The following is a 21687-nucleotide window of genomic DNA, read 5'->3' as shown; positions in this document are numbered from 1 at the left end:
GACTGCATTATAATGATTTCTTAATTCAGAATATGATCGAGATTGCGTAGGTTGATGTGTTTGGGGAATTTGCCAGTTAATAGTAACATTTAAAGCCCCTTAAATGAACGAAATGACTCGAAAAAAGATTTGTTCATTTTGATGAACGAGTTTGAACAAGAGAGTCTGGCGTTGCCAGATTGGGTGTTTTTTCCGCTACATATTAAGGCCGGTTTACGGTGGGTTTTCGCCTGGAAGGCTTTATAGAAATCTGGCATCCTACTGAACGAAGTTAAACTGAGAGAGCGTGGCGTTCACAGACACCAGAATGAGTTCACAGTAACGTTCATCAGGCAGTAATGCGGTACGTTCAGTTCAGTCCAAAACATGAACGAGTTCATGAATTATCGTTCAATGAACGCGTCCAGGCACAACTCTGGCGGGAGTATTAGCTTCGAGGTATGGGGAATGGCTGCTAACGTACTTTGCAAAAAACAAATGACTGAGATCATCATGAATTCAGTTATTGTTTATTTATTGCCTAACGCTTACATGAGGCCCCGTCTAGTTTGTGTGTGTGCTGTGCTCACGTCTCATATGAGTAACTTTATGTGCGTAACTTTATGTGCGTCATTACACATACCAAGATGGCGCCGCACATGGCTGCTTCAGTGCTTGGCTCTCCAGTGTTTGTACTGTTTTTGTTCGTTTTTCCTGTTTTTTGTTTAACAAACACGATCAGTTTCACCAGGGATGAACTGCTGAACATTCGGCAGAACACACCACATGATATTTTTCCGGATTTCTATTATACAGACGTTTTACTGAACATTGTTATCGGAGGAGCAGCGGCGCTGATCAAGCGCTTCAGGACGCGCAGACGGGGAAAGCGAGTGGGAGCGCTCGTCAGACTCAGGAAGCGCGGATTTCGAACGCCGTTGCCTAGCATCCATCTCGCAAATCTCCGCTCTCTACCCAACAAAACGGACAAACTCCTTCTGCTCTCTCGGACAAATAAGGATTTCTCTCACTCTGCTGCTCTGTGTTTCACGGAAACCTGGCTGAATGACGCCATACCGGACAGCACACTCCATCTGCCGGGCTTTCAGCTGTTCAGAGCGGACCGCGAAGCAGAATCAACGGGGAAATCGCGCGGCGGCGGGACATGCTTTTACATCAATGAACGGTGGTGTACAGATGTAACTGTGTTAAAGAAGATGTGCTGTCCTGATCTAGAAACGCAGTTTATCAACTGCAAGCCGTTCTAATTGCCGCGGGAGTTTCACTCGTTCATTCTGGTTAGTGTTTACATTCCACCTCAAGCACATGTGAGCTCAGCTTTACAGAAACTCGCTGATCAGATCACAGACACAGAACAACAACACCCGGACTCTGTTTTAATCATTCTTGGGGACTTTAATAAAGCCAATCTCTCCCGTGAACTGCCAAAATACAGACAGCATGTTACCTGTCCCACCAGAGACAGTAATATACTGGATCACTGTTACACCACAATAAAGGATGCATATCACTCTGTTCCACGAGCAGCTTTGGGACGTTCTGATCACTGTCTGGTTCATCTTATACCGACCTACAAGCAGAAACTTAAATCTGCTAAACCTGTAGTAAAGACTGTGAAGAGATGGACCAGCGAAACAGAGCAGGATTTACAATCTTGTTTTGACATCACAGACTGGAGCGTTTTTGAAGCTGCTACCACCGATCTGGACGAACTCACAGAGACTGTAACATCCTATATTAGTTTCTGTGAGGATATATGCATTCCTACCAGGACTTATTTAACATTCAACAATGATAAGCCATGGTTTACAGTAAAACTCAGACACCTTCGTCAGGCCAAAGAGGATGCCTACAGAAATGGGGACAGGGTCTTGTACAATCAGGCCAGGAACACACTGAACAAAGAGATTAGAGCGGCTAAAAAGACCTACGCTAAAAAGTTGGAAGACCAGTTTACTTCCAACGACTCTACTTCAGTTTGGAGAGGACTGAGAGCCATCAAGACACCATCCCCTTGCACTGAGGCTAATCAACGACTTGCTAACGACCTGAACGAGTTTTATTGTAGATTTGAAACCCCCAACACCCACTCTGACCATCTCCCTACACAACCATTAACACCTCCTGCAACCCCCCTCTCCATACCTCCTGCTCTTCAAATCTGTGAAGATGATGTGCGCCAGGTCTTCAAGAAAAACAAAAGAAGAAAAGCACCAGGCCCAGATGGCGTTACACCAGCCTGTCTGAAAATCTGTGCTGACCAGCTGGCCCCCATCTTTTCACAGATCTTCAACAGATCTCTGGAGTTGTGTGAAGTGCCTTCCTGCTTCAAACGCTCCACCATAATCCCCATTCCAAAGAAACCCAAGATAACAGGACTTAACGACTACAGACCTGTGGCTCTAACGTCTGTCGTCATGAAGTCGTTTGAAAAACTGGTTCTGGCTTATCTGAAGGACATCACTGGACCCTTACTGGACCCCCTGCAGTTTGCGTACCGAGCAAACAGGTCCGTGGATGATGCAATCAACATGGCATTGCACTTCATCCTGCAACATTTGGACAAAACAGGGACTTATGTGAGGATCCTGTTTGTGGACTTTAGTTCGGCTTTCAACACCATCATCCCAACAACCCTCCAGACCAAACTGACCCAGCTCTCTGTTCCTAGCTCTATCTGTCAGTGGATCACCAGCTTTCTGACAGATAGGCAACAGTTAGTGAGACTGGGGAAATTCATGTCAAACAGCTGCTCCACCAACACTGGTGCCCCTCAGGGATGTGTTCTCTCCCCTCTGCTCTTCTCCCTGTACACCAACGACTGCACCTCTAAAGACCCCTCTGTCAAGCTCCTGAAGTTTGCAGACGACACTACAGTCATCGGCCTCATCCAGGACGGTGACGAGTCTGCTTACAGACAGGAGGTTGAGCAGCTGGCTGCGTGGTGCAGTCTTAACAACCTAGAGCTGAACATGCTCAAAACAGTGGAGATGACTGTGGACTTTAGGAGAAACCCCCCTGCACTTTCCCCACTCACCATCATGAACAGCACTGTGGCTGCAGTGGAGTCATTCAGATTCCTGGGAACCACCATCTCTCAGGACCTGAAGTGGGACAATCACATTGGCTCCATTGTGAAAAAAGCCCAACAAAGGTTGTACTTCCTTCGCCAGCTGAGGAAGTTTAACCTGCCACAGGAGCTGCTGAAACAGTTCTACTCAGCCGTCATTGAGTCAGTCCTGTGTACTTCAATTACTGTCTGGTTTGGTTCAGCTACAAAATCAGATATCAGAAGACTACAGAGAACTGTTCGGACTGCTGAAAGGATTATTGGTGCTCCCCTGCCCATCCTCCAAGAACTGTACACATCCAGAGTGAGGAAAAGGACTCAGAAAATCACTCTGGATCCCTCACATCCAAGTCACCCCATCTTTGAACTTTTGCCATCTGGCCGGCGCCTCAGAGCCGCAAATACAAGAACAGCAAGGCACAAGAATAGTTTCTTCCCCCAGGCAATCTACCTCATGAACAGTTAAATGTTTCCCACTTAAACTTATGCTTATGCAAAAATGTGCAATATCCTTATATTTATTTGTTACCCCTCCATCCTAGAACATTCCTGCATCTCACTCAATCCTATTCCATTATCATTTATAGCACAATTGTTTATACACTTATTTATTTGCCAATTTGTAATTCTCCTGTAAATATATATATATATATTTTTTTTTTTTTGTCTGTGTGTTGTTGTCTCTGTTTACTGGAAGCTTATATCACTAAAACAAATTCCTTGTTTGCGCAAGCATACTTGGCAATAAAGCTCTTTCTGATTCTGATTCTGATAGATAGTTCATATACATGTATGTGTGACTAGTACTTAGTATATATGCAAGCGTGTTTCATATGTGTGCGTGAATGAAGTTTGATTTAAGCCCTAAACGGCGCCTCATACTTATACACTGGCCGGGAAGCCGGTCGCGTTCATTCACAACTTGCGCCATGATGTCAGTTTGTAATGATATGCTAAAGCGTTACCTGCGGTGTCAACCCCCCTCCTTCCTGCAACCAATCAACGTGCCCCTCATTTGCATTATTATAATGACCGTCCACGACAGCCAAAATATCGCATCAGATCTCGCGAGACAATAATGCCTACAGAGATAAGGGTCTGAGGAGCTCTGTGTTTATTTTTTTTCCACTTTTCTTTTTTAGAAGGGCCTGAAAGACTATAATACAGCAGTAGGTATCCAAGGTAATACGAGGGTATGACTCCTTTAAGAAACAACAAATGCTGTGCAATTTATAACAGCAGTTTGATAAAAAGGTAAAACTAACACAGACTTACTGCTGCAAATGTCTGCCTCCGCAGCTTTCTGTCTTCTCCATTTCTGAAGGAATACCTCTTCACAAACACCACAGGGGTGGCTGCTTCCTTTACATCTTTTCAGCTAAAAAAAATATATTAATAAAAATAAGAAAGGGGGGGAGGTTGAATAAAATAGAATTATAAACAGAATTTTAATAATGTTTTGTGAGCAAAATATTTAAAATATAAACTGATATGAATGAACTGCAAGAGGGGAAAAATGTGTCCTTTTATTTATTTACTTTTTTTTGATTTACATAAAAAGGTATTGTAATGAATAAAACCTTTGTATTCATCCGGAAGAAGAAGGCGGGAACCGGCGGACAATCAAAAACATTTTAATAACAAAATAAACACAAAAACAGCGCACCAGCCCCTCACGGACGACTGGTGCGCGCAAATAAAACCCAAAACACAACTAAAAGCCCTGGCCTGGTCCTCTCTCGTCCTTCACTGTCGTCGCTCCAGTTTTATATCCTTCCATCTCCTCCATGGGCCTCGAGACCGGTGGGTCGAACAGGTGTAGTTCATCTCCAATCACTCCACCGGCCTCGCTCCCATGTCCCTCGGCCCCGCCCCACTCGTCACATACCCCCATCGCCCCTCGCAGGCCGGGGGGTACTCCAGAGACTGCGCTCTACTCCCCCCCCCCCCCTCCCTCCGGGGGGGCCGCTCACGGGGACCTGCGGGAACCTGGGGGTAGGACAGACGAGGCGAGAGAAAAGGAGATGGAAGGAGGAGCGACAGAGACGAGAGAGGGGAGAGAGAAAAAAAAAAAAAAAAAATTCCGGTTCCCAGACGCACTGCTGCTCGGTCCTCCACCAGCTGGGTGATCTCTTCCGCGGTGCCTGGCGGTGGCACTGGACGGCCCTCGGCGGACAGCACGACACTCCTCCGCCGCCCGGTGGATGGCGACGGCTCCTCTGGTTTTGGGCAGCCGGCAGGAGTCCCCCGTTCCCTGCTCCTCCCCGTTCCGGCGGATGGCAGCAGGCTCCGGCCACCTGGCGAACGGCGCCGACTCCTCCGCTCCCTCACGGACGGCAGCCGTCTCTCCACATCGTGGGCGGCCGGTAGCGAGCTCGCCCGTCCCCGGCAACTCGCTCCAGCCCACCGCCTCGAGCGTCCATGGCGGCACACTCCTCGCCGGCTCGATGGCACTGCGGATTCACCACAGCGGCGAGGGATCTTCAGCAGCCCCTCCTTCTCCCAGGCTTCGGCACCACTGTAATGAATAAAACCTTTGTATTCATCCGGAAGAAGAAGGCGGGAACCGTCGGACAATCAAAAACATTTTAAGAACAAAATAAACACAAAAACAGCGCACCAGCCCCTCACGGACGACTGGTGCGCGCAAATAAAACCCAAAACACAACTAAAAGCCCAGGCCTGGTCCTCTCTCGTCCTTCACTGTCGTCGCTCCAGTTTTATATCCTTCCATCTCCTCCATGGACCTCGAGACCAGTGGGTCGAACAGGTGTAGTTCATCTCCAATCACTCCACCGGCCTCGCTCCCATGTCCCTCGGCCCCGCCCCACTCGTCACAGGAATCAAAAGCATGGTACAGTAAATGTGATTACTGTGATATCTGTCATATAAAAGCACATCAAAAAACGACCATTACAGTTGTACAACCATAGTTAGTTTGATGATTATTGTATTGTTGTATTGATTATTAATATACCATAGTAAAACTACAGTTACTGTGGTAAAAACATGGTAAATGTCCCGTTCCTGGGTTTTAACTTCAAATTTAATTTGTTACTATTGTACGTGTCGTGGTTACCATGATTTTACTACAAATTTAAATCTTTGAACCTGAAATGAATATATTGAAAGTCTATGGCACGTCACGTGACCGACAGAGTTTAATCACACTAGTTAGCAGCTGTGTTCATTTAGTTAAACGCAATGAAACTCAAAGACAGCCGCGGATGACTGATATAATACAGCGAGTAAACAATACGGCGCTAATCTGATTAATAAAGAAGAGAGAATACATTTCATAACAGGCATTAAAAGAGCGTATTTACGTCTACACACCGAACCTGTGGCACATGTAAACTGATGGCAAGTATCGCGATGTGTGCTGAATGAGACTTCTTGAACATGATTTCATAGCGATAAACTATGAATAAGCAATAAGCGAGAATGGGTTGTAAGAAAACGGTTAAACTGCTTACTTGCACGCGTCTTGGAGCGTTGCAAACTCACCTTTTAATGCCGTTTTTCCTGAAGTTGAGCGTTGCTTTGGTCAAACTCACCGCTGAATGCTGTTTTACCTGCAGTTGAGTGTTGTTAAACTCACCACTGATGAACGCGCTAAGGCTTTGCACAGAGAGCACTTTGATATCAGATTGCGAGGATTTTTAAACCTCAAAAACAAGTTGGAGGACCAGATAAATATGATCTGGCGGGCACCATTTGACTCGCCCTGTCATATATAATTTTTTTGTAGCCTATTCTTTTTTATTTTTATTTATTTAGTCTCGACCCATACAAGGCAGTCAACGAGTTGGTGTGCTGACCCAAGACGTCAAATTTAAACGCTGTTGAGTTCTATAGAAGTGTATCGGACTAACCTGCACGTTGAAAAATGACGCCAAAGGTATACCCAGTGCGTCAAAAAAGTGACACCAGATCCCTTGACCATGCGTCAGACATTTGACGAGTAGGGAGTGAGACTGTGTTGGAAATGCACTATAAACCTTTGTTATCAATATAGTGTAACCTTTTGTAGTATTTACCTTTATAAAACAACCAGGCTTTTGAAGACAACAATAATGACTACATTATGAACAAGATGTGTTTGTAATCAGATTTACAGCAAAGTACTGATTCTAAATTAGACAAAAAAAAATGCAGTTAGTAACGTAATCCATTACATTACAAATTTTAGGTTTTATAATCAGACTGCTTTTTGATTACTTTGATTACATTTGACCTAACTTATTTATCACACTGATTTAAATAGGAATGCAAACAGAGAGGAAATATAATCTGTTCATTGTTAATAACAGCATAACGTGCATTAAATTACACAATGTATTAACATTACATCAAGGTTTCTCAAACTGGGGTTTGTGAAGAACTTACACAGGGTTCATGATTTTAATGAAAAGATAATGAATTAACTCATAATCTTTTTAATTAATTTTAAAATAACAACAATTAAAATACAACACTTAAAAAGGAAGAAAAATATTTGTGTTAACCTAAATGTCATGTGACCATTACCCAACATCAGAGAACAGTAACATATAAACTTTCTCTCCATTCCTCTGTTGTTCCTTTGCTCTCTTTGAGTTTCCAGTTCCTTTCTGATTTCATATCAACCGTTAACCATTGTCTAGTGAATCTTTATTAACTTTCAACGCAGTACTTTCCAACAGTTCACATTCCGCCCTTAAGCTGTTATATTTAAGCACTAATTCAAAATGCACTTTCGTTCACACCTCAAAGGGTCTGATCTCCATCCGAAAGAGCTTGGCAGCAGTAGATGTGTTAGTGTGTGCAGGACTGGCAGCGCTCTTGGCCGTGGGGGTTGCATGCTGGGCAGCGCAGCTCTCTGATTGACTCGTTGAAGCGATTGGCCAGCATGGACAATTTGCTGCCGTGACAGAGAGAGCACGGCGCACAGCCCGAACCTCCACACTGTTCACAGGAGCCTGCTTCCTGCTGCACAAACAAAACAAGTAAACAAACCAGCAAACAAGCGTGGTGCACAAGCAAGCAAACTGATGAAGCCAAGTGCCCAATAAAAGCCAGCAGCTTGTTGCCCCTTCATATTTTAAAGGTAAAGATCACCCAAATATGAAAATTCTCACATCATTTATTCACCCTAATGTTCCAAACCTGTTTGTATTTCCTTCTACTGCAGAACACAAAATAAAACATTTTGAAAAACTCTGCAGCTCAAATAGTATTGGACCCAGTTGACTGTCATTGTATGGTTAAAAAATAAATACAAATAAAATAAAGTTAATTTATTTTCATCTTTAAAAATGTGGAATTACAACTACATTAATACACTTACACGTATCATTAGAAATTACTTTAAAACATACTTTAGTTTACCATTAATGCTTGTCAGTACTGTACATTCAACAGTACACTTTAACCGTATGTCAGAGACAGTAGGAGTATTACATATAAAGATGTACTTAAGTCTTACTAAAGTGTGTCAAAAAAGCATTCTTAAGTTAATTGAACTGAATACAAATTTTCAGACCTGATTTATATTAAGTGTCTTTAACTACTATGTATTTCCATTTCAGTTACACATTTGTGCAATGTACTTATTGTGTACTGTACATATTTGTTATATTTACAAATACCTTCCTGTATTTACATGTGTAATACAACCCGAATTCCGGAAAAGTTGGGACGTTTTTTAAATTTTAATAAAATGAAAACTAAAGGAATTTCAAATCACATGAGCCAATATTTTATTCACAATAGAACATAGATAACGTAGCAAATGTTTAAACTGAGAAATTTTACACTTTTATCCACTTAATTAGCTCATTTAAAATTTAATGCCTGCTACAGGTCTCAAAAAAGTTGGCACGGGGGCAACAAATGGCTAAAAAAGCAAGCAGTTTTGAAAAGATTCAGCTGGGAGAACATCTAGTGATTAATTAAGTTAATTGATATCAGGTCTGTAACATGATTAGCTATAAAAGCTTTGTCTTAGAAAAGCAGAGTCTCTCAGAAGTAAAGATGGGCAAAGGCTCTCCAATCTGTGAAAGACTGCGTAAAAAAATTGTGGAAAACTTTAAAAACAATGTTCCTCAACGTCAAATTGCAAAGGCTTCGCAAATCTCATCATCTACAGTGCATAACATCATCAAAAGATTCAGAGAAACTGGAGAAATCTCTGCGTAAGGGACAAGGCCGGAGACCTTTATTGGATGCCCGTGGTCTTCGAGCTCTCAGACGACACTGCATCACTCATCGGCATGATTGTGTCAATGACATTACTAAATGGGCCCAGGAATACTTTCAGAAACCACTGTCGGTAAACACAATCCGCCGTGCCATCAGCAGATGCCAACTAAAGCTCTATCATGCAAAAAGGAAGCCATATGTGAACATGGTCCAGAAGCGCCGTCGTGTCCTGTGGGCCAAGGCTCATTTAAAATGGACTGTTTCAAAGTGGAATAGTGTTTTATGGTCAGACGAGTCCAAATTTGACATTCTTGTTGGAAATCACGGACGCCGTGTCCTCCGGGCTAAAGAGGAGGGAGACCTTCCAGCATGTTATCAGCGTTCAGTTCAAAAGCCAGCATCTCTGATGGTATGGGGGTGCATAAGTGCATACGGTATGGGCAGCTTGCATGTTTTGGAAGGCTCTGTGAATGCTGAAAGGTATATAAAGGTTTTAGAGCAACATATGCTTCCCTCCAATTAACGTCTATTTCAGGGAAGGCCTTGTTTATTTCAGCAGGACAATGCAAAACCACATACTGCAGCTATAACAACAGCATGGCTTCGTCGTAGAAGAGTCCGGGTGCTAACCTGGCCTGCCTGCAGTCCAGATCTTTCACCTATAGAGAACATTTGGCGCATCATTAAACGAAAAATACGTCAAAGACGACCACAAACTCTTCAGCAGCTGGAAATCTATATAAGGCAAGAATGGGACCAAATTCCAACAGCAAAACTCCAGCAACTCATAGCCTCAATGCCCAGACGTCTTCAAACTGTTTTGAAAAGAAAAGGAGATGCTACACCATGGTAAACATGCCCCGTCCCAACTATTTTGAGACCTGTAGCAGAAATCAAAATTGAAATGAGCTCATTTTGTGCATAAAATTGTAAACTTTCTCAGTTTAAACATTTGCTATGTTATCTATGTTCTATTGAGAGTAAAATATTGGCTCATGTGATTTGAAAGTCTTTTAGTTTTCATTTTATTAAAATTTAAAAAACGTCCCAACTTTTCCGGAATTCGGGTTGTACATTTCTGTAAATGCATCTGTAATTACGCCGTTGACTCTACCCCTACATCATGAACACAATAGAGCATCACAGTCCCGCCCACAGCCGGTTCCGGAAGTAAAAATTCAATACGATTTATGCATTGACAGTTGGGGTATAAGCCATAAAAACGTAACCATACATGGTAGACTTAAAACCAGCTACGGCTGTACTAAGCGATAGTATATGCTCATATAAATGCCAAAGGTTCATGGGGCACTAACCTTTTTTTGAGATAAATGCCTTTTATTCGCGATGTCTTGGATAAGTACTTCATTACCCACAATCCTGAACAATCCCACAATCCCACAGTGATGCATCTGATTGGTGGAACTCGTGTAACCGCCTGGTTAAACCCCGCAAAGGTCCGTGTGACTGAAGATCATTAATTATAAAAAATAAATTAAATAAAAACCTGTGTTACGTTTTTGCACGGTAGACTTTTCAGTGCAATCATGAACTCCTTGGCTGCCATTATGGCTTTTTTCAAGGATGAAAACAAGTGTTCAAAGGGGTGAAAACCACTTCAGATAGAGTCATGTAACTTTAGTTGAGTGTAGCGTGTCCGAGGGTCAGCTTGTGGGTTTTTGTAAGGGCCAGCATGAGGGACAAGACCTACAAAGTTTTGGTGTGTTTTGCAGGGAGGTTGGTAACGTTAGTTAGCGGTGATTGCAGTCATGTACAAAGCACTGCACCATTGGTGACGTTATCTTTAACCGCTTTCACACACGCACACAATATATAAGTTACACAATGATAAATATAAAAATCTATACACAATACCTATATAAAACAATATTTATTTACATGATTAATACTGAAAGAACTGCAATTACTGCACATTCACTATTTAAAATAAAATTCACTAGAGGAAAAAGTTAGCTCGGCCGTCATCAGATATGGAAGTCCTTCAAAAGGCTCTTTCGCGGTTGTGGCTTCAGTCGAATTCAGTGAGGCGCGGTGGTTTATGGGATGAGTAATTCCTTCGCTCGAAATGAAAATATGTACACAGTCTTGTACCTTTGACTTTTTTTTTATTTTCTCGTAATTTTTTCACTCGAAATTATATGTTGTATGCTTATGAGTTCAGTCGTAGCTGGTTATCCTCAGACATGCTCTAAAACTCTTTAGATACGTATTTTTCTGAAAGTCAATGGGAGAAATGAATGGGAAATTTACTTCCGATACCAAAGCTTTCTCAGGTTGTGTATGGGACTGTGATGCTCTATAGGTACACTGTAACTTAACTTAAGTACAAGTTGCATTCTCACTGTTTCAACAAAAGAGGCTATAGTTTCATTATCATAAACCATCAACTATGTTCAGCGACAGTTTGAAGAGAATGCTTTTTGCAAGTTGGTTAAATTAATATCATATTGTAGCTGAATAACAGAAATGTTTGGAGAGAACTGTGTTGCTCCATTGAGTACTGAGGTTTATTACCACTTGTTTCTGGTCTTAAAGTACATATTTTAGATAATGTTGCAATGGGTGTATTTTTTGTAAAAGACAGAACAGACAGATTGATTAGAGTAAAATATTTATGGAAATGTACAGTACAGGGATTCATGTCATGGTTCATTATTTTCAGTGGTGTTTCAGAAAGAGTCATTATTCAAGACAAATTGTGTTTCAGCAGTGGATAACATTCTGCAAATGTATTAATCATTGCTTTGAGAATGTTACAAGTTAAAAAAGTGGAATGCGGCTCTGAGAAACCACAGCCTTTGTTAAACAATACAGATAAATGAACAAAGTAATAAAACCAATGTTATCTTTTTTGAAACAATGGTTTATGGAACAGTCAAAATAGCTACTCCAGGCTATCATTATGTGTTGCCACCATGAAAGATGTTTTCTGTCTGTGATTTGGTACCGAATCAAAAAACCATGTCACCAAGACTTTATAGTATTGTCTGTTTTGTTGTCTTATCACTTGAAACAGTAATAGCATACTTCTTCTCAACAAGTCAAAAGATTTGAGATATAATTAATGTCCTTAGCAGTACAAGTTACATGTCAAGGTTAGTTCAAGGTTTGTTCAGATTCCTGACTGTTAGTACAAGCAACTATGGTATGAGCAAATTAATTAAAGTCTGTCTAGTAGTGCAGGAGAAGCCAGGAGACACGAGTATTTACAGTCTACTGTACTGCAGACTGTTTATACCTTTTGTTCAGTCATTGCATCTGGTTCCTCTGCATGGGAACCTGCTGTTCTATGTCTCCCTTTGCTCCGGGACTCCCGTCCTGGGGAACTTTCTTTCCTGTCCCGGCTGCGGTGAGGACTTCTTCCAGATTCTCCCCTTCTGTGAGGAGCTCGAATAATCTTCAGGTTGCTGGTGTAGATAATAATCTTTCCAAAATCTAGTACTGGTGCCTATAAAAAATAAGCACAGAATCACTAAGAAAAAGATTCAAACCTTAGTTCATACAGTTTCATATGGTTCATAGATTCACATAGTGTTTGTTACTATGTAATTACACAGTAAGTAATGGGTAGTAATGATGAACTTACTATTTTGTGATTATTTTGTGTAGTTGTTTTAAATAAACAATGCTTTTGTGACAAAAATTTAGGGGTGTTATGATATACTGGTATTTACAATAATTGTGATATAAAAAAAATGGCATATTGTTATTGTGTTAATTAGGGGTGTTGTGGTATTGCTCATAACAATGACATGAAAAGTACTAGTACAGTGCTAAACTCTTACATATACTTTATTTTTTATTCAAACTCTAAATGTTTGACTGATTAAATGTGAGGAGAATCAACACCCAAATGCAACAGTATATGGTTTATCTGTTCTTCAAGCCATCTTGGCTATTTTAAATGAGGGCGATGTATTTATAATTGCAATGCTAATCAACATGCTATAAAATAATGATTTATTAATAATTTCTGCCTTTCTGTGATAAGAAGAAACATCAGTTCATAGAAAGAAGTAATTCAAACAATCAACTCAACAGTAAAATATGTTGTTATTTTCATTGATTGTTTGTTTTTCCTTCTGGAGCATTGGGGAGCATTTGAATTTTTTGTGATACAGTAGTTGGGTACGAGTCCCTCAGTTGTCCTCAGTGTGAAAAGATGGATGTCAAAATCATACAGTCACTGCTGGAAAGGGTTCAAATATGCAAAAGAACAAAGGGAAGTTTATAAAGTTAAACTTATAACATTCAAGTGTAGCACCACTATGACGAGAGAAAAAAAAAAAAAAGAAAAACAATCAGAGAATATTTTGTTGAACCACCTTTTGCTTTAATAATAGCCTTTATTCTGTTGGGATATATCTGTACTTACTTTGCACATATAGACAATATTTGCCCACTCTTCTTTGCAGAACTGCTCAAGTTCAGTTAATATTGATGTTGAGTGTTTGTGGACTGCAGTCTTCAAGTCATTCCACAGATTTTCAATGAGGTATAAGTCTGGGCTCTGACTATAGGCTATGCAAGGACGTTCACCTTTTTCTCCTTCAAACACTGTGTGCTCAGTTTTGTTGTGTGTTTTGGAAGGTAAACCTTCTTCCTATTGACAACTTTCTGGCAGAGGGCAGCAGATTTTTGCATAATCCATTTTTCTTCTATCCTGACAAGTACTCCAGGCCCTGTTGCAGAGAAACACCCCCATAACAGGATATTACCAATCCTTTATTCAATGCTTTACTGGAGGAATGCTGTTTTTTGGATGCTGAGCTGTATTGGTTTTCCAACAACATATCGTTTGGTGTTGAGGCCAAATAATTAAGTTTTACTCTCATCTTTAAGGTGCGTTTTGGCAAAGCTCGGTTGTGATTGTATGTGGCCTTTCCTGAGGAGTGGCTTTTTTCTTGCAACCCTCCCTTACAAGCCATATTTGTGGAAACTATGTGATATTGTTGTCACATGCACACAATTACCACACTCATGGCCAGTCATAAACTCCTGTAACTGCTTCAGAGTTGATGTTGGCCTCTTGGTCACCTCTCTGACCAGTTTCCTCTTGGCTCTTTCATCCAGTTTGGAGCGACGTCCTGATCCAGGGAGGGTTCTTCAAGAAGTGGGTTCTTCCACTTCTTGATAATAGACTTCACTGTGCTTCTAGGCATTGATAAAGCATTTTATTTTATTTTATTTTATTTTATTTTATTTTATTTTATTTTATTTAATTTTATTTATTTTATTTTATTTTATTTTATTTTATTTTATTTTATTTTATTTTATTTTATTATCCATCTTCTGTCTTGTGCCTGTCCACAACTTTATCCTGGAGATATTTTGACAGTGGCTTGCCACCCATAGTTGATTGTTTGCTTCAGTTGCACTACCAAGAACTGAAATGCTCCACAAAGCTCTTTTCATGCTGAGCTGATTAAAATGACTGAAGCTGATCACAGGTGAAAGTCAAATGGCTTTGTGTGCTATTGAGAAAGTGATTAGCTACACCTGATTGAGTTTACAAGTCTTTTTAGGAGGGGTGATCCTTTTTACAACTCAGTGATTATGTTTGTTTGGTTGTTTATTTATTTATATAGTGACATGTTGGTGTTATATCTTTCACTTGGATGTGATAAGTTTTATATAAGTGTCTTTTAAGGACAAGTCAAGAGAAAAAGGATACCACTGAGGTGAGAGTTGGGAAATAGGATTAGGACATGACGCAGGCCAGACTGAAACCTACATCCCCATGAGCCAAATGCCCTTTACCCATCATGAGACTAATCATTACCGACAGTAGCATGGCTGGCTTTTAAAATTCTGACACACTGATAGATTTGATTAGATTAAATGTCGGGGATCAGATGATGAGAAATGTGATAAATATGCTGCCAGTTTAGTCTTTCAACAGCATGTCACAGGTGACATTTTAATGACAATGTAAGCTTAATACAACACAAAGAAGCAATCTTCAATCTTATTTAAGTATCCACCTTGTTTGATGTTTGTTCAGTCTATGTATTTGGAGATTTGAGGCAGAGAAACACAACATAGTTCACACTGGAAAGGAAAAGAATATCCATGCGGATGAGATGTAATTGCATGCCTATGTTTAGAAGCTGTGTTGGAGTTTGGGTCTATTATTAGATCTGAGAACTTTGAAATAGTAACTGTGTGGCATAAAAACAGAGAATTCAAAAATAGCACTGCGACCGTGGACCAAGACAAGAGAAAAAACAAGAGAAAAATCTTGTAAGGAATGTTTTACATGGCAAACAAAACATATTAAGGAGGACAATAAGGAATCCTTACAAAACACACATTGTGTTTCGCCTACAACAAATGACTATTTTCTAAACTTTACCCACCTTAGATGTTATTGCAAGATTTACAAAATGTCCCATAAGAATAAAATCATGATTACTGTGAAGAAGACAATTTACATTTCAGTGTGTTCATAATATTGGGAAAAAATAATAGATATTATTCTTATGTGGGCTGGAATGAAGTTTGACTCTGCAAAGCATTATCAAATTTGCTGAAACATTTATTCAGTACCAAAATAAAAGCAGCAGACAGTGAATCAGAATCAAGGCAAACACTTCTCACTAGGCTAATCAGAAATACAGAAGCGTCTTTTGATAGCGATGATAACAAAGTGAAGCGAACATCAGTAATACCTTGATTGGTTTATAGGGCCAAAAACCCTTTAAGGAAAGTCATTTCACCCGGCGGGCATTTTTAAAACATCTTTTAGGCATCTATTTTAGTCATGTAAGTACAGCTCCTATCTCTTTGAATGGGGAAACATCAAATTCTCCAAAGATTCAATTTCATATTTAAAATCACCTATAAAATCTGATAAAAACTGCCTCATCAAGGCACACACACATCAAGGGCACCTCAATCGTGGAATTTCCGGTCCAATACTCAAACCCACAACCTTAGGGTTAAGCGTCAAAATCTCTAACCATTAGGCCATGGCTTCCCCCAATAAGTAATAGGAGTGCACCGCCTTGGTATATCTAAAGTCTTTGATAGGGCTTTAAGATGGTGTAGATGGTTGCTAGCATGTTCTTGGTAGTTGCTACAAGGTCACCTTCACCTTCAGTGTAAGTTCATGGAATTATTATCGTATATGTCTCCAAGGTGAGATTTAGAGAAGTAGCAATTGCAGCTTTGCTCAATAAAAGTGATCTGAGGATTTGTTCATAATCGTAGTGGGAACAGAGGTGAGTTACACAAATTTTATCATAATCCTAATTATGAACAATAGTGAAAGGGTCAATGACAAATCAGATGGTTAATGACAAAGAATAAGACACATATCTTAAAAGTTTGTATGTTGGCTGGATATGATTTTTTTTAACTATTTTTAAGAAGCATTCAACAACTCTAAAAATGTAATGTGGTGTAAGTAAAGATGTATAACTATAAAGTAATAACATATTTCCTTACATTTTTCATTCATGTGAGGGTACCTATGTTTTAGAACATGTTTTTCTAAGTAAAATATTTTTAAAATGGTTAATTCATAAATATCATTGCGCTTTTGGGTGGGCATTTTGCAACCTGAAATAACCTTTCCTTGTTATTAAAAAACTAGCTATAATTATCTGATATAATATTATATATTCTGACCTTGACAGCCCTCTTATATCATAAACTGTATTATATTATTTTATTTATTTAAAAAATAATTTTAAATTTTTTAATAAGCAGTATGTAATATTTATTATTTTAATTAACATTGTTTTAATGCAAGATTATGCCAAACGAAATATTTTTAACGAAATATGCACACTATTCATTTTAAAATAATTAGACAATTAAAATATATATATATAACAAAACTCACAAACAAGCAGAAAAAGAAAATAAAGAATTCCGAAAGTGCAGTATGCCTTGCGAAAGCTAGACAGAAAATACCATAGACAGTAAAAGAAAAATAAATAAAGGAAAATAAAGGAAAATACCAGCAATTTTACGCGCCAGTGACGTCGAAAGCGACCTCTTATGCTGCGTTCACACCAAACGAGAATAGAGCGTCTGGCGCTAATGATTTCAATGTTAAGTCAATGCAAAGACGCGTTAACGCGCGTCTGGAGGTCTCGCGGCGCGGTAGATGCGAATTCGCCTCATTCGCGCATCTAGTTACAGGAGATTCTGAGTTATGAAAAGGACCATTGCAAGCTGACAGCGACCGGCTTTTGTGGTGGAAAATTGACAGTAATACCCCCAGCTTGCACAGCTGTAGGCCTACCTGAGTGTCCCTGGGACATCAGTGAGGTCGGAGCGCGTCTTCTCAACAGCTGGACATAGGCTATAGTGAATAAAAAAGACTCTGCTCTGGACCCCGAAAATGTTGATCGACTTGTTTTCCTGTCCAATAAATTTGTAATGGCCCTAGCCTTTTTTCGCATTTCATTATGCCTGCCTAGTGCCGCCTAGCCTCTCAAGTCCATTTAAAGTTTCATTTTTTGAACAGTTGTTTGAAATGGATTGAATCATTATTTAAAATAATCTTGGATATTTTTGAATTGCCTAAATCATAAATGCAGCCGGGTTGAAACCTGTAGTGATGTTTTTCTTTTGTCATGGCAGCCGTCCCCTCTGCATATATATTTTTTCGAGAATGTTGCACTCCTGTTGCTGTTTGTTATTCTGCACGAAACTTCATGCCAATAAATAAGAAATATTGCTAACTTGTGCATTTCCAGCGCTCTCTTTACGTTCGTCCGTTATTTGACGTTGAAAAAGGGAACGTCTTGGAAAATAGTTTTTACAATCGATTCAATGAACACTTATGTCTTAAAAATCGAAAAAGATTTTTTCACAAAAGTGACAGCCCTATCACAGAGGAGGTTTACTTTAGTCAGTGTACGAATGTATGTATGCATTTTTTTAAATAAGTATCAAAGTTCAGTCCAAAGAGAGCAATCTAGTTTTCAGTGCAGTGCATTCTTACTTTATGATCCCCTTCTGGAAGATCTCCACACGCCAGGGAGGTGCATCCTGTCACTCCTCGATAGACGTTTATCCTCTGGGCGATCAGGCCTGTCGGAGGGTACAAACTCTGCTCCTGCATGTCTTCTAAGCCACACAGATGTCCCATCTCCATCTTGGTGTGAATGAAGCTGTGTGGGTACTGCTCCTCTGGACTATCCAGTTCCTGTCCATCTTCATACACGTGCTTAAGCACCCGGCCGCTATACGACGAGGCCAGCCTGAACCTCACCTTTCTGGGCTTGCCCTCGATCAAGGTGCCTGCTTGCCTCTGAAGTTCCTCCATGGTCCCTTACAGCTAAAATACACTATGGTCTTGAACAGGAGAAAGAACAAGAACAGGAGGAAGAACTGTGATATGTATTGAGGAGAGACTCGGACAGTCCAGCTGCTTTCCATAGCCCTGATGAATTATTGAGCTGGGGATCTTGTGCACAACAGGAGAGTTGGAAATTGAGACCTCACCATTTCATCAAATAATGATGGTTGAAGGAGAGAAGCAGGTGTGTCTCTATATTGCTTATGCATCACCTGTAATGAATGTCATGAATATTTTTTTCCCTCAGTATAAAGACTGAAATTAAAGGCTCTAAAAAAGTGTATACACTTATGAAATGGAGTCAATATCATTAAAAGCTGTTTTGTTTTAAATGGCAGTTGCTGGGTAATGGGCACAGATATGTGGAGATCACAGATAAATGTTACTCATGCTACATCATGTTTTAAAATTCGATTCATTCTAGTGAATTGGTCATCTTAAATGCTCATAACTCCCATACTGTACTTAATCTACTTGACCATGTAGTGTATGGATTATATAAGATTATTTTGTAATTCATAATCGGAGTCTGAAAGCCCTTCCCCTCTGCTAATTAAAGCTTTGACAGCTGAGTGCATGAAGTATTCAACATTTCACACTTTTTTTCTGTTATTTAAGTAAAGTGCACTTTTGTGGACTTTTCAGTGTGAACACAGTACTCGCACTATTTATACTACAAAACGTCATAGAGTAGTGCTTCAGTACGCAAATTGGGACGTACCTTATGTGAGTCTGATACATTATACTGAATTTGTTCATTCAGAAATCACAACAAAAAGATTCAATGATTCGATTCCCAGTACTATGTACAGGTCCTTCTCAAAAAATTAGCATATTGTGATAAAGTTCATTATTTTCCATAATGTAATGATAAAAATTAAACTTTCATATATTTTAGATTCATTGCACACCAACTGAAATATTTCATGTCTTTTATTGTTTTAATACTGATGATTTTGGCATACAGCTCATGAAAACCCAAAATTCCTATCTCAAAAAATTAGCATATCATGAAAAGGTTCTCTAAACAAGCTATTAACCTAATCATCTGAATCAACTAATTAACTCTAAACACCTGCAAAAGATTCCTGAGGCTTTTAAAAACTCCCAGCCTTGTTCATTACTCAAAACCGCATTCATGGGTAAGACTGCTGTCCAGAAGGCCATCATTGACACCCTCAAGCGAGAGGGTAAGACACAGAAAGAAATTTCTGAACGAACAGGCTGTTCCCAGAGTGCTGTATCAAGGCACCTCAGTGGGAAGTCTGTGGGAAGGAAAAAGTGTGGCAAAAAACGCTGCACAACGAGAAGAGGTGACCGGACCCTGAGGAAGATTGTGGAGAAGGACCGATTCCAGACCTTGGGGGACCTGCGGAAGCAGTGGACTGAGTCTGGAGTAGAAACATCCAGAGCCACCGTGCACAGGCGTGTGCAGGAAATGGGCTACAGGTGCCGCATTCCCCAGGTCAAGCCACTTTTGAACCAGAAACAGCGGCAGAAGCGCCTGACCTGGGCTACAGAGAAGCAGCACTAGACTGTTGCTCAGTGGTCCAAAGTACTTTTGCATTCGAAAATCAAGGTGCCAGAGTCTGGAGGAAGACTGGGGAGAAGGAAATGCCAAAATGCCTGAAGTCCACTGTCAAGTACCCACAGTCAGTGATGGTCTGGGGTGCCATGTCAGCTGCTGGTGTTGGTCCACTGTGTTTTATCAAGTGCAGGGTCAATGCAGCTAGCTATCAGGAGATTTTGGAGCACTTCATGCTTCCATCTGCTGAAAAGCTTTATGGAGATGAAGATTTCGTTTTTCAGCACGACCTGGCACCTGCTCACAGTGCCAAAACCACTGGTAAATGGTTTACTGACCATGGTATTACTGTGCTCAATTGGCCTGCCAACTCTCCTGACCTGAACCCCATAGAGAATCTGTGGGATATTGTGAAGAGAAAGTTGAAATAATGAACTTTATCACAATATGCTAATTTTTTGAGAAGGACCTGTATTACATTTTTAACTTTTGTTATGTAAATTTTTTTTTTTTTTTTTTTTTTTTTTTTTGCTGTATTTAAAATCAATGTACTTGCTCAATGTTGACACGGTTACCCTAATTAAGATGTAGTTAACTACTTGAAAAAAAATAGCTTGACTATATTTTAAATTCTACAATGGCACTGAAAAGTGAAATTAACTGAAAACAAATGCTAACAGATTTATTTATTTATTTATTTATATATTATACAGTTAAAATTACTGATTGCATATATGATGTATTATATGATGCAAATCATTTAAATGAAGACAAAAATAAATATAAAATAATTAAGAAGTAGGTAAAAGTATAGACAAAAAATTCGACAATTATATTAATTGTATTATTTTATAATTAAGTTACATTTATTATAATATTTATTTATGTATTATTGTTTTATTCTTATTTAGTTTTTAGTACATATATCTCTTAACATTTAATATGATAACAGTAGAATAAAATAGCAGTACATACTAAAATCACAAACAAATCAACAAAGTTATGATTATACAACATTGACTATCTTGGAATTTAAATTAGTTTACAACATCTCAACAGATTAGTCACATTATACACACATTTAGATGGTATTGCTTTTAATAGTTAAATGCTATTAGCATCTTTTATATTTCTTTCTGGCAGAAACAGCAGAAATCCCTGAGATCAGCTAGTAGGGAGACATTTTCCTGAGACAGCATCTAACAAATGGCTGACATTAACCCTTGTGCATTCTAACATCCATCTTGCAATTATCCCCCTAGTTGACTGTTATTGCATTCTAACCAACTGCTGAGATGGTTTGCCTCTTTTTCCTCCCTATATTCATATCTGCTATTACTATGAAATCATTCATGTGAGAAATTGTTTTGTGTGCCTCTCAGTAAAAGACTCATTGAAGGTGTCAAGTCTCCAACTAGGCTGTACTAAATGATTATTAATCTGCGTGCGTGCTTATTTTCAGCTGTCAATTGAGACTGTATTTTTCTGCAGGGTACCTCCATTGGGACATAATTTCTCTGAATGTTTTAGATGTTGTCTTAATGATGCCTCTGATGATATGTCATCAGTTCC

General features: G+C 39.6%; 1 protein-coding gene across 1 annotated transcript; it reads right to left on the bottom strand.

Moving 5' to 3' along the window:
- Positions 1-7517: 7517 nt before the first annotated feature.
- LOC132130677 (glutaredoxin domain-containing cysteine-rich protein 2) lies at positions 7518-18850 on the bottom strand. The gene is made up of 3 exons (XM_059542457.1): positions 18234-18850; positions 12513-12722; positions 7518-8041 (listed from the first exon to the last, which is right to left on the bottom strand). The coding sequence occupies exons 1-3, from the start codon at positions 18555-18557 to the stop codon at positions 7868-7870; spliced, it is 708 nt and encodes a 235-aa protein (XP_059398440.1). The 5' UTR covers positions 18558-18850; the 3' UTR covers positions 7518-7867.
- Positions 18851-21687: the final 2837 nt, after the last annotated feature.

Source organism: Carassius carassius, chromosome 47, assembly GCF_963082965.1.
Source record: "Carassius carassius chromosome 47, fCarCar2.1, whole genome shotgun sequence".
In the NCBI taxonomy this organism is placed as follows: domain Eukaryota; kingdom Metazoa; phylum Chordata; class Actinopteri; order Cypriniformes; family Cyprinidae; genus Carassius; species Carassius carassius.
This window is presented reverse-complemented; position numbering and strand designations above follow the sequence as displayed.

Coding starts and splice junctions, on each gene's coding strand:
- LOC132130677 (XM_059542457.1), bottom strand. CDS start 18,557: ATGGAGGAACTTCAGAGGCAAGCAGGCACCTTGATCGAGGGCAAGCCC. Junction 12,723..18,233: donor TTCCAGAAGGGGATCATAAA/GTAAGAATGCAC, acceptor TATTTTTTATAG/GCACCAGTACTAGATTTTGG. Junction 8,042..12,512: donor ATGCAATGACTGAACAAAAG/GTATAAACAGTC, acceptor TTGTTTGTGCAG/CAGGAAGCAGGCTCCTGTGA.